Raw genomic sequence first — 14,302 nt, 5'->3', positions numbered from 1 at the left:
ACATGTATATGGCACTTTTCTAATGAAATATGTGTATAAGTACTTTATAAAAATGCTGTATGTGTGTAAAAGAGGCATGGGCAAAACATGGGGAAGGAAACTATTATATAGTCAAAGCTAAGATTGTAGGAGCCCTTTTACAAAGACGTGCCAAAAAAATGGCTGGGTGCATGTTTTTGGTGCAAGCTGGACCCTTATTGTACCGCATCTGAAAAAAAGGGATCTTTTTAATGGGCTGGAAAATGGACGTGTGGCAAAATGAAAACCAGTGCACGTCCATTTTTAGCCTGAGACCTTACCACCACCCATTGACTTAGTGGTAAAATCTCACGCGCTACCTGGGCGGTAAGCGCATATGAACTGCCATTTACCACCAGGTAGGTGTCCCACGGTAGAAAATAGAAAATATTTTCTACTGCGTGTTTTCGCCGTGCACCAAGTTTGGAATTAGCGCCTGGGGCATGCAGTAGCTGGGTAGTAATGCCAATTTGGCACGCGCTGGATGCATGTAGGCCCTTACGCACCTTTGTAAAAGGGTCTCCTAATTTCCTGGGCATAATTTGCACCTGATTACATGTGCCACCAGCAGGGGGGTGCTCTCATAATTTCCAGGTCCAGCCAGGAGCTCTCAGGAAGAATGCTCTGGCCTCAGATAGTCTTCACCGAATCAGTTGTTCTCCTGTAGGGGTCTTTTGCTATTGCCAGGAACTAACCAGCGCTCTAGCAATCCCTGCTTTAAAGATATCTCAACCCTTACAAAGGAAGATTCTTAGGTTCTCCCTTCCTCTCCACTCCTCTAGAAAGTTGCATTCTACACTACCTAGAGGATCTAATCTGAAATGTATTCTTTATTGAAAAACTAAAGATCCACTCTAACCTTCCAGGTTGTCTCTCTCAAAGAATACATTTCCTAACATTATAGGTTGCATCCAGACTGCACAGAAACGTATCCAGCTTTCAAAATAAGAAAAAGTCTCAATCTCTGCTTAAGAATTCCAAAAGGTATTACAGTTTCTAGTCAGCATTCTAACCAAAATCTTCCCCCTTCCTTAGGCATGGCATTCCCAAGTTCTGATTCAGTCTACAACACCAAGACCACAGGGGAGCCTCAATGTAAACCCCTTAGTTAATTCTCCTTGTCCTGTTTTACTTCAGACATCAAGTTAATGGTTCTGGTTTCCATTCCTCCTGTCTTATGTAGGCCTTCCCATTAGCTTACAGCGGTACTTCTCAACCCAGTCCTCGGGGAATACCTAGCCAGTCAGTTTTTCAGGATATCCAAAATGGGTCCGATATTCAGCCTGTAGGAAGCTGGCTGGCTAAGTCCCATAGCTGGTACTGAGCCTGGATATTTAATGCCAGTCCCGTGACTGGCATTGAATATCTGGGGGGGGGGGGGGGGGGTTTGGGCTGCTATAACTTAACCGACTAGCAGTCAAGGATAGGCGGTCCAATATGGCCGCTTAACTTAGCCAGCAAAGCTCTGAATAGTCATGGATAGCAGGCTATATCACGTGATACAGTCTGTTTGCCACTATACACTGACCACGCATATTCAGCAGGAGATTGGCAAATAGCCGGTTAAGTGCTATTTATTCGGCCAGTTAAATAGCGCTGAATATCAGCTGGAATGAATATGCATGAGATAGATTTGCACAGCAAGGAGACACTGAATGCAATCTATCTCATGCATAGTCATTGTGGATATCCTGAAAAAAAAGATTGGATGGGTGTGACCAGAGCACTGGGTAGAGAAGCACTGCTCTAAGCTAATGGAAAGGGCTACCCTTCCCTCTTCTATGCTAATCAGGAAGGAGCCTTTAATGGCAGCTGGCTGTTTTTTTTAGACAGCCATCCTCAAGACACAACTCTTCCAGAGCTCTAATTACAAAACAGCCTCTCTTTAAGGTTAGTTCTATTCATTGCGTTTTTTTCTAGCAAAAAAAGGTGCCGGTACTCAAATGCTAGGTCATCCTTCAGGAGTGTGGTGATCACTGAGGGACCCACCCCATAATAGCCAGGCCCCCTGCAACCAGTCACAGAATCTATGACAAGACTGAATTGGTGTACAGCCTGAGCTCTTTCATTAAAACTTGGAACCCATGGGTCAATTTTAGCAGACAATGGAAAAGGTGCCAGTACTCAGTACCCCAAGTACCTTCTCAAAAAAAGCTCTGGTTCTATTCTATATGAACTTCCTTCTCTTTGCTTTTTCGACAGACACAACACCCAAAACACTTACTTTCCTGAAGTTCCTTTTCCACTACTAAAACTGTACCTATTCCCTCTCTTCTCAGAGAAACCTAAAGGCAGGCTAGAGCTGGGGGTCCCTTCCTCTAGCTCTCAGTCAAGGCAGGTTTAAGGAACAAGGGCATCTGCTTCTCTTTCCCTTTCTCTGACTCAGGCTACTTCTTAATATAGCTCAGCATTGCTCGGGGAGTTTTGCAGCCCCACTCCTTCATGCAGTTGCTAGGAAAGCTAAGGAGCTCCCTGGTTCATCTGCAGGTAGCAGGGTCTTTGCACTACCCTTCTCAAAGTTCATTTCTCCTTTCCTGAGCTGCCTGCTTGCCCAGGCTCCTATGTTCTATTTTCTCCTGCAAAGTTTATTAACTAGTAGTTTTCATAGTGTAAAACCCTTTTCCCCATAACTTTCAAAATGGAGAGAACAGAATTTTATTTGGAATTACTTGGGAAAAATCCACAATTCCAGGAATAACATGTATAGAATGTTTGTACGTTTGGGAAGCTCGCCAGGTGCCCTTGGCCTGGATTGGCCGCTGCCGTGGACAGGATGCTGAGCTCAATGGACCTTTGGTCTTTTCCCAGTGTGGCATTACTTATGTACTTATATAATTGGAAAAATGCATTTTGACAGCGCCAAACCACTCAGAGAAAAACTGCATTGGCTACCAATCAAAGAACGAATCATGTTCAAAATCTGCACGACTGTTCATAAAATCATTTACGGCGAGGCACCTGGATACATGACAGACCTTACTGACCTGCCAACCAGAAATACCACTAAATCTACACGATCATACCTAAACCTCCACTACCCAAGCAACAAAGGACTCAAATATAAATCCACCTATGCATCCAGCTTTTCCTACTTAAGCGCACAACTATGGAACACACTGCCAAAAATAGTAAAAACTATGCCAGACCACCTTAATTTCCAGAAATCACTAAAAATGATCCTGTTCAAAAGAACATACCCCACCGACCCAACATAAAAATACATGGACACCTGCGACACAATGCAACCAAAGAACGTAAAGGACATTACCTGACTCTTCCTCCCCCCCCCCCTCTAAGTTCCCCCAACTACACCTACCTTACTTGTACCTTATCTACTACAACATCACCTTGTATTCATTCGTGCCATGTATTTGTTCAGACCGGAATCGGCTAACGCCGTTAACGGCAATATGTAAGCCACATTGAGCCTGCAAAAAGGTGGAAAAATGAGGGATACAAATGCAACAAATAAATAAATAAATAAATATACAGGTGGTATGAGGTTGGCTATATCGTAACAGCTTGGTAGTGAACATTCAAAAAGCTGAACTTCTGGGCTTGAAGTAGTTTGATAACATCCTCCTAGGGATGAAGAAGGTTGTAGAAGGGACTGAGATTCCAATATTAGTGGTGCTTAGGTGTCAAGGTGGATTCACAATTTCACAATGTGCAAATTAGGTCAGTAATGGTCGCTATTTTTAAAAGCTTAGTCTATTACTCTACACATATTGTGTTATGTGTTGGAGGTTGAGATACAAGTGTTTTTGCAGCCACTGGTATTATGCAAACTAGACTTCTGCAATTCCTTTTATTTGGACTTCCTTCATATGTGCTTTGCTAATTTAAACAAAATGGCTAGATTGTTGTTTTGCCCATTGGGGGAGCATGTACAGCTATATTTAGAAAGTGTTGCATTTGTTGCTGGAGGTGCAGCGTATTGAATATTAGGTTTATTTTTTAGGTTGCATTTAGGTGAGGGACCAGCTTAGGTGAGAGAAGTTTTACATTTATTCTTGCCCCCAATCACATTTCCATAATTATATCTACGCCTAAGACTCAAATCATAGTGCTACAGGGTTAATGGTTGAGCTAATTCTTTTTACTGACTGGATGCAAAATGCAGCTTGGCACAAAGCATCTTTGGCATAAACTTTATGCTCTCTGGGAATACAATTCAGGTTTCCAAAGTTTAAAGCTAAGGATCATTGCTTGTTTTCTGTTTATTGGTCTAATATTTCGCTAAGTTTCTACATAAAAGGCAGTGGCGTGTAGCTTGTTTAAAATACACATTGCACTTTAGAGTTTTTAGACGAGCTGAATTATCATAAAGTCCTGCCATCCACCTTATTAAATCATTGCTGCTGCTTTTCCTTATATAGATGTCTAAAAGCTGAGATCTGATTCTCTTTGAATAACTGGTGTTTGTCCTCCGAAGCTAGGAAATTACAAAGGACAGTAGCAAGGTCTTTTTGCATTACAGAGGTACAATGAAGGGAATGAAAAAGTGATGCCATATTGCACTTGGGCATCAATGACCTGGCTAAAAATGAAGGCAGTGTTCTACAGATAAAACTCAAGAAACTAAGGGAGGGGCTTAGGCAGCTTGCAAGCATTTTTTGAGCTATCATCTGTTTGTCGTAAGGGTAAAAAGAGACTATATAATAACAAGAGCCTCAATGTATGGCAATAATACTGCAGTGAAAGGGGAAGAATTAAGGGGGTGAATTTTAATTTACTAAATACGGACTGGAGAATGGTATAAGCAGAATCACTCAGAACAAGGGATACTGTATTCCCTTTCAGCAGGGCTGGTCCTACCACTAGGGTAGGCTAGGCATCTGCCTAGGCCATCAGGCTTTGGGGGCAGCAATGAACCACCAGCACAGCCAGCCAGGATAGTGAAAGGCATCTCGTTAAAGTCTCTGTCAGCAGCAAGCCTTTTAGAAGCTGTACACAGATACCTGTGATCAAGGCCTGCTACATCTCACACCCTATGGACTGGATGACTGAGGGGTCAGAACACAGCAGGAATTGAGCACACATATCCATAGATGCTCAGAGACTCACTGTTTCAAGCTTGGCTGCCATGGAAGCAGCAGCGGTGGTAAAGGGAAGGAAAGAAGGAGATTCTGGACACTTTGGGGGAGGGAAAAAAGGAGAAAGATGCTAGACACCAGAAGGGAAGGAAACACTGGATACCTTGGGAAGGGGGAGAAAAGGAGAGATATGTTGAACACTGGAGGGGGTGGAGGAGAAAGGAGAGAGATGCTGGGAACCCGACAGGAAGGAGAGATATGGTGGACACCTTTTGGGGAAAGGGGTAGAAAGGAGCGAGGGACGCCCAAAATCGGCTTTCGATTATACCGATTTGGGCGACCCCATGAGAAGGATGCCCATCTTGGGATTTGTGTCGCAAGATGGGCGTCATGACGTCAGAAGAAGGCGGGACGCTGAGCGAACCAGTGGAAGGCTAGAGACGTCGGGACTGGGAGCGCCGCCTCCTTCACTGACGCTGCGCTGCCGGAGGAAGGTAAATTTAAAAGAAAAAAAAAAGGAAAGGGATCTTGGGGGGGAGAAGAGGGCGGGCAGTTCCTACATGGGAACGGGAGGGGCAAGGTAAGCACGCAGCGGCGGCGCCCCCAGAGGATGGCGCCCCCCTGCGGCGCTTACCCCGCTTACCGCATCGGCACGGCCCTGGAACAGAGGATCTATGGGTCTCCATATGCCTTGAACAGTTGCAGGCCAGGAACACACAACATTCCCAGCCATGGCAATGGGAGTAAAACTTATAGGATTTATTAGACTGCAGTACTCAAGTATCCATAGGAACTTCTACATGGTGAAACAGTATGGGAAAATGCTGTTTTGCTAGGACTTAGTAAATCGGCCCCTTAATCAGCTATTTCCTGAGTAACAAATTAGTCAGATGTCTCCACAGCCTCTTTCAAGTTTGCACTTGAAGTAATTACTTTAGTTTTCATTAATACTTTCTAGTCAGTTTAAGTCCACTGCTGTCACAACAGAGGATGAATGCCATACTGGAACTGCCAAAGCGTGGCAACCCAGGCAGGTAAACCTGCATCACCTGACCCTTCTAATGGCCCAAAACAGAACATCTCAAAGCTCTTTTAGGTGGTTTTAGTGGTACTAATCATTAACACAATGAGAGATATTACATGTTATTGCAATAATTTCTTTTCTGCAATAATATTGAAGGCAGCTCTAATCTCTTATAGCTTATACACAAATGCATCTTATTAACAGTACCTTCTGATAGTCCCTGGTCCATCTCAAATTAGCTAAAGGTCAGAAAATTGTCCTGAGCATTTTTTGTTTGCAGAGGACAGCACTGAATGTGCTTGATAATTTGTGGAGATAAAGGTGTTGAGAGGACAAAACAGAGAACTGACAATAAATAACCTCCACAAGTACCATATATACTGCTGGCATGGACCCATCTGGGACAGAAAATAAGGGTTAGTCTGACCTGTTGTAGCTATTATTTATGGCACGGCCAAGAAAGGTGATTTAGCATAACAGAGAAATAAAAGATAAAAAGGCATGGTGCATTCTCCTTCAACAAAATGAAGGTATTCTTTCAACAATATTTCTTCTCCCACAGTGGATCTCAAATCCAATTCCTAACACAGTTAATTTCCAGGAGAAACACAACAAATGTTCCTGCGCGTTGAGCGTAAGAAACATGCTCGTTTGAATGATCTCACAACCAGCCTGGTTTGAAAGCTCCAAAAGAAGCCTGTCATTTACTGTAGAATGTATTTCCTATTAGGGACGTGCATTTGTTTGAAACGACACAAGACATGTTAATGATATATCCTATGTCATTTCATGTTGAGAAATGAAAACAAGCAGAAAAATTATGAAGTTTTCTGCTTTTTTTATTTGCCATTAATGATGTGCACACTTCTGAAAGAGCATGTGCTATTTGTAAAGAGTGCACTCTTAGGGCCCCTTTTACAAAGCGGTGGTAAGCCCAACGCTAAAAGGGAAGTACTGCTGGGCTACCGCAGCAGCCCAGCGGTAGTTCCCACCCCCAGTGCGCATCATAACCAGTGCTACAAAAATATTTTTATTTTTGTAGCGCCGGTGTGTACCTGGTGGTAATCAGGCAGTGCTGCATGCTGCCCGGTTACCACCAGGTTAGAGCGGAAGCCCTTACTGCCACCTCAATGGGTGGCGGTAAGTGCTTCCCCAAAATGAAAGTGTGGCAAGTGCTTCACTTACTGCACAGACATTTCCCGAGAAAAAGAAAGACCTGCCTTTTACCCACTGCGGTAAAAAGGGGTCTCGGCACGCATCAAAAACAGGCGCCGATGCCAGTGCAGGCCACCTTTTGAAACAGCTTCGTAAAAGGGGCCCTTAATGACATAGCACCCATGATGACATAAGGGGGAAAAATCCTGAACAACACGAACATTTCCAGAAATGAAATAAGAAATGGCACAAAACAGAAATGTTCTGGCTGCACACCTCTATTTCCTAGAAGTCATAAGCACAAAAAAACACAAGAATTGCTGTATTAGATCAGACCAAAGGACCATCTAGCTCAGAATTCTGCAAGATTCCATACTACTGCCCCAGGGATAAGCAGCGGCGTCCCCCGGGCCTACCTTAATAACAGTTTATGGACTTCCAGGAATGTATTTTAAAACTGTGCTATGCTAACTACTTTAGCCTCACTTTGTGTTAGAATTCCTGTCTCACTTGAAATATCTGCATAGACCAAGTTCAGTTCAACAGAAGCATTGTCTCGAGAGAGAAGGAAGACTACATCTGGAGAAAAACACTGTGATTGAACCGCCTAGTTATCATACAATGAACTAAACCCTTTCTAGTCAAAGGGTAGAACTGAAATGCGGAGACCAATTTCGACAGGATGTGGAGAAGGGAATTGAGATGTCCAAGTCAGGACACAAACAATTCCTCAGATATTTTACAAAGCTCTGCCAAACATGTAAGAACATACTGGACTACAGGTTCATATCTCTCCATATCCAGCGAGATCAGTGATTTTACACAACTGCACATGGAGAAAATACACATACATTTATATCCCACATTTACGTGGGAGCAGTTTTATAAAACTGCTGCTCCCATCAGTATTCATCTCCCTCTCCCTCTGAACTCCATTCATAACAGCAGTGACCCCCCCCCCCCCCATACCACCTCAATAACATACCTATCCCCAGATTGTTCCCATGACATCACAACCACCCAATGCCCTCCCAACATCACTACTCCCCTCCCTAGAGTCCTCCAGAGAAGAGACTCCTCCATCCACCCCACCCTCTGATCCCACCCCTGCTCGTACCAGGGGTCACTGGTAGTGTAGTGGGAGCAGAAGTAATCCCCAATCTCTTTTGTTTTGGTGGCTCTCAGTTTAACATGGCATTCATGACCCCTAGTGGTAGTGTTTTGGTACTACTACTACTAGGGGACAACCCCCCCCCCCCACACACACACACAAATATGTGTGCATGACTACTGCTAGGGTTCATGGGCACCATTTTGAACCTGGTACTACAGGAGTACAAGTGACAGAGGATCAATATTGCTCCTTGTACACCACTAGGGACCCCCCCCCCCCCCCACACACACCCGTATGAGTTGTGGGGTGGATGGTGGGTAAGGATATGCTTTGGAGGGGGGAAGATCATTGGGGAGGAGTTGTAATCTCAGTGGAGGGTTGTCATATTAGGGAGACCCTCAGGGAGGAGGGGGTTATGATTTCTGGGGAATCACAGGGAAAGTTGTGATAACATAGGAAGAACCTGAGAAGGTGTGGTGTTGGACAGTGAGGGAGATTGGGGGGTATAGAGGTTGGCCTTTGCACCTGCCCCTTCAGGCTGGCACTTGTGCATGCCTCAGTGCAAGTGTAAAGGTTGACATCCAAATTATTTTCTTATCCATGGGCATTCACCTTCTAAAATGGGGAATACATGTTGATATTTTGGCCTTACCCAGACTATGCCTATCTTTGCCCAAACCAAACCCCCTTGGTATTTGGACATAGTGTTGATCTCCACGTGCAAATAGCAGCAGTATTTGCATGTGAGCCCCATCTACATTTTTATAAGATTCTTGTATGATGGATAATTATTGTTGAGTGCAATTATCAAAATCTTGTGGGGGGGGGGGGGGGGGGGGGGGCTGCAGGTTGGAAGCATGAAAGTTAAATGGAGAGTGTAAGACCAAGGTTAACCTAGGGTGCCCACTACCCTTGCTCTGCCTATATGCAGGGAAAGCTCCTCCTTTCTTTGGTTTGTAGCTGCCAAGGGTGCTTGTTTACTAAAATTGTGGTGTTTGAAATGATTTGCTGTAGGATAGAGCTGATAACAAAATCAGTTGGGGGCAGGGGCGTAGGAACGTGGGGCCACGGGGGCATAGGCCCCCGTAGATCTGGCCCTGGCCCCCACCAACTCCTTTGACCCCCCCTCCTGCCGCCAACCTGCCGCCACCGCTGTCGGGTACCTTTGCTGGTGGGGGTCCCAACCCCCGCCAGCCAAAGTCCTCTTCTCCGGCGCGGCCGCGTTGCTGATCTGCAAGGGCAGGCTTCTGTTTCTGTGAGTCTATGTGCAGGACATCAGACTCACAGAAACAGAAGCCTGCCCTTGCAGATCAGGAACACGGCCACGCCGGAGAAGAGGACTTCAGCTGGCGTGGGTTGGGGACTCCCGCCAGCAAAGGTACCCGGCAGCGAGAAGAGAGGGGTCGAAATTGTTGGCGCTGGGGTGGGGTCAAAGTGGTGGTGGTGGCGGCAGCGGGGAGGTCAAAAATGGCGGGGGGGGGGGGGGTGTTTAAAAATGGGAGGGTCGGCGGCACCAGGGGGGCTAAAATGTGCCCCCTCACCTCGGGCTCTGCCCCCCCTGCAGAAGTCTGTATACGCCCCTGGTTGGGGGGTCACATAGTTATTATACACTGACAGTTGACATTTCCTTTCCTCCTTAGTATAGTAGTAATGTGTATCTGTTAGTGTGCATTTGGGTGTCATTTACTAAGTGTCATAAGCTTTTTCGAACTTACCACACTTCAAAAAAAATATATATATATTTATGAAAGTTGTATGGTAAATCCAGGAAATACAATATAAGCAGAATAAAGAACAAACAACAAGCAACACAGAATACATGGAATTATAGCTTCAAATTACAATGAAAAAATGGCAGAATAGAAACAGCATTCTCATCACTGGAAAAAATATATAATATTTTAACTTTCATCTTCACAGAGAGTTTTGTCATACTCTCACAAGGGAAAAAGAAAAGAACAAATAATAATCCTGCCCTGCACTTACCCTAACTTTAACAGCAAATATTAACATTCAGTAAATGCAAAGGCTTATAGAATACCGTTTAAGTAGGTACTTTTAGTGCTGATTTTTTTAGGCTGTACTTATGGAATTTACCCCATACTGTTTAAACACGTGTGTATAATTTTACATGCAAGAAGGCACGCCGGCCACAGAGCTGGTGTAAATTCTCGCACCTAGATTGGATAGATGTGTGTGTAAATTATAGTAGTCTATCATCTATGTCCATAAAAGTGTCTACTGCCCGTGCTCTGCCCAAACTTCACCCATGTGAACACCCACCTGCAAAGAAACTGCCATTGAAGACAGGCACGTACAAAAAGAACAGTGCATAGCCAGATTACTGTCATTTATGCACATATGTTTTCATGTATGCATGAAAATGATTAGAACCCCAGCATTTACATATGAAACTTGCAACCTACATCTATTCAGCATCTTACAGAATTTCCCCATTAACCAAAGGAAATGAAGACCTTTTCAGACAAAGAGGTACACTGCATGTGTAGAACAGAAACATACAAATCCTGAACATCCATAGCAATGCACGTTAAAACCCAGCAACTCCGTCTCTTACACATAACCTTGACTTTTGCTATTTTCTAGAGAGAGTGAAAATTATCTTTCCTTTTCCACCACCACAGATGTAAAAATGTCAACTAACGTGAAAAAAAAAATGTCATTTCTTCGCAACAAACAGATCAGACCACCACAGGTACAGTGGGTAATTATATTTGATGACATATCCTTTTAGAAGGCCATCTTGACCATCTGCTGTTTGTTTATAATAAAAAAATCCCTGTAGTCAATGCTTAAGACAATGGAAGATAAATTTAGTGCCATCCAAACCATTTCTCTATGCAGTGTAGGAGATAGATGAATTTAAATCAAATAGTAGCAAGACAATGAAAAACAGTGGGGGGAAAAAAATCACTTACTTGATGTTGTCAAGACAGCCAGATTCAGGTTTCAGTATGGCCGTATGATGAAACATTTTATACAGAGCAATCCCAAGAAAGATTACATTAAGCTGAAATATAAAAGCTAGAGTTACATGGTGGAAGTGGAGTGGAAAACAGTAGCTCTATTCTCTGTAATAGATGAGTTGCTCTGGGAAATTAGCTTCTCACAGCAGTTTCATCATAGAGGCAAAATCAAAAGCAATTCTCTCATATTCGAAGTTAGGGCAGGCCTAGCTGGCAGGATCTGGGACACAACTGTGTTTCACACAGATGTGCTATAACAACATAAATGGGACACTGGTTCTAACATCAACTTACACATATTCATATTGTACTATGCAAAATTTTTTAAAAATCCTTTTGCGTTCTCTTTTAAACATCTTGAGAGTCATTTTACAAGGGGGCACATACATTAGCAGTAACGTACATGCTCACATGGTGTATTTTAGGGTCCCTTTTACTAAAGCTTCATGTTTGCTAAAGGAATTAGCATATGCTAAATGTTAATAAGCCCATTTTAATACCTATGGCAGTGGTTCCCAAACCTGGTCCTGGAGGCACCCCACCCAGTCAGGTGCCTGCCATGCCCTTATAAAATTACTTCTCTTATGTTTTAACTTTCCTTTAATTTTCAGCCCCAAGTGGCTAAAATTTCATAAGACTGAAGGAAAGCATCATTATACACAATTGATTCTAAATTACATTACACAGGCCTAGCAGAAGGCTTATTGCAGATAGCAGGATTACAGGAGTCACACAGACTGCAAGTGCTATGTCAAGAGTGTTGGAGAGTTTGAGGGATAATTTTAGAAAGCATTTTCTGTGTATAAAGCATGTCTTGCAATTGGAAAACGGCTCTTATAAGCCTGCTCGGGCAAATACCTGCGAGTAAGTACACACCAATAAGATGGATCATACTTTTAAGTGCTGCATGCAGGTGATTCTGGGGATATGGTTTGTACAGAACATAATGCCGTTGTGCGGTAAGTGTCTATTCTATAAATCAACTGAAGTAGAGGGTTGACCAACAAACACTCCAATACAGGAAGCAGTGCTTATAAAATGCTTTATTTGCTGCTTGGACAAGGGGACCCGACATAGTTCGTGTGTCGGCGTGATCCAACGCCTGCCTCAGGGGTCACAAACTTGTTTGAGAAGAAAACAAGCAGCCTAAAAAGGTTCCGTGCAGGCTGACACCTTCAGGTAACACTTCATTTCCTGTATTTCTCCTGCACGGAACGCAAAGAAAGCATTTTATAAGCACTACTTTCTGCATTGGGAGGTCTGCGGGTCAACCTCTACTTCAGCTGATTGCACTGTCCACGTAGAGGTCCCTCCTGTTGGCTGTTTCTACTCTATAAAACAGATGGGTAGATGTAAATATTTACTACTTCTTCACAGCAGAAGTAAATTTGTGTCTGAGAATTTGTGTACTATTGGGGATATTTTGGGGTGCCAATTTTTTGAAAAATCACATAGGGACCCTTTTGCCAAGCTGCAGTAAGCACTAACATGTGTTTACCGCAGCTTAAAAAGGCGTACCGCAGGGCATGCTGAGGCATCTCTCAGTACTTTTGACATGTGCGCACTCTACCAGCCCCCAATTTTTAAAAAAATTACAAATCACTAACAGTTCAAAGTAAATAAATGTGCAATGATTCATCCAGGGGCGTAGCCAGACTTTGGTGGGAGGGGGTCCAGCGCCCGAGGTGAGGGGGCACATATTAGCGCCCCCCCCCCCGGTGCCGCTGACCCCCTCCAACTTTGACCCCCCCTCCATTCCCGAACCCCCCTGCCACCAACTTTGACCCCCCTCGCCGCCGACCCTCTCGACCCCCCTTCCCACCCGCCGTCGCCTACCTTTGCTGGTAGAGGACCCCAACCCCCACCAGCCGAGCCGAGGTCCTCTTCTTCCCAATCCCGCGCAAGGCTTCGTTCTAGTCTAACGTGCAGGATATCAGACTCACAGAAACAGAACGAAGCCTGCAGGCTTCATTCTGTTTCTGTGAGTCTGATGTCCTGACATCAGACTAGAACGAAGCCTTGCGCGGGATTGGGAAGAAGAGGACCTCGGCTCAGCTGGCGGAGGTTGGGGTCCACCGCCAGCAAAGGTAGGCGACGGCGGGTTGGCAGCGGGAGGGGGGGGTCGAGAGGGTTGGCAGCAGGGGGGTCCAGGGGCAAATCTACTGGGCCCCCGTGGCCCCATACTGGCTACGCCACTGGAACCATCATACACAGAGACAGAAACTAATTTGCTTGTATTTTAGCTTCACAACATATCATCAGGCCAAAAAAAATAAATTGTGACCACTCAATATTTTTACTGTATTTTTATTATTAATTTATTTTTGGGGGGCCTGATGACTACATTTTGTGAGGCTAAAAGTTTAGAAAAAGAAACAAAGTAGCTGCTGACTCCATGCATGATGGCCCATCACATTTATTTAAGTTGAACTGTTCGTATTTTATAATTGAAAAAAAAAAAGGTCAGGAATTATTTTTTTTCTGGTGATATTCTCAAGCAGACAGTTTTTGTGGCTCATTTTGACAGTCTTTATAGAATAGGCATAAATAGATGCTTTTTGGGACCTTGATGTAGGTACCCTGTTATATAATTACTCCTTTGGATCATAATGTTTAACAGAATTACTCCTCCCATTATTAGCACATAGAAGCGCTAATAACTACATGCTACAATGAAATAAGATATCTATATTGGCATCAATTGTGAGCCAGCACAGTCTAAACAAATAATGGTGTATTTTCTACTAAGGCGCGTTAGACGCCCATAGGAGTATAAGGGATGTCTTAGCCTTTAGCACACACTAAATTCATCAGCATACCTTTGTAAAAGGGCCCCTATTTAACTTATCAGGACAGTGGCTCAACATCACCATCTGGATAATTTTTGGCCTGCCTTTGCCCTCATCCCTAACCTGGCCCCTTATTATTCTGATAGTATTGAGCAGTTTAGTGATTTAACCCTAGAAGT

At 44.0% G+C, this 14,302-nt stretch overlaps 1 protein-coding gene across 1 annotated transcript in view; it reads right to left on the bottom strand.

The window, feature by feature from the left end:
- Nucleotides 1-14,302, bottom strand: part of ADGRL3 (adhesion G protein-coupled receptor L3) — a 1,077,673-nt gene that overhangs the window by 126,303 nt on the left and 937,068 nt on the right. The window contains 1 exon segment of the mRNA XM_030194565.1: nucleotides 11,287-11,378. Coding sequence (XP_030050425.1) covers nucleotides 11,287-11,378 — 92 coding nt within the window.

Source organism: Microcaecilia unicolor, chromosome 2 (genome assembly GCF_901765095.1).
Source record: "Microcaecilia unicolor chromosome 2, aMicUni1.1, whole genome shotgun sequence".
NCBI lineage: Eukaryota > Metazoa > Chordata > Amphibia > Gymnophiona > Siphonopidae > Microcaecilia > Microcaecilia unicolor.
The sequence above is the reverse complement of the archived record's forward strand: the minus strand, read 5'-3'. Positions and strand labels throughout refer to the sequence as shown.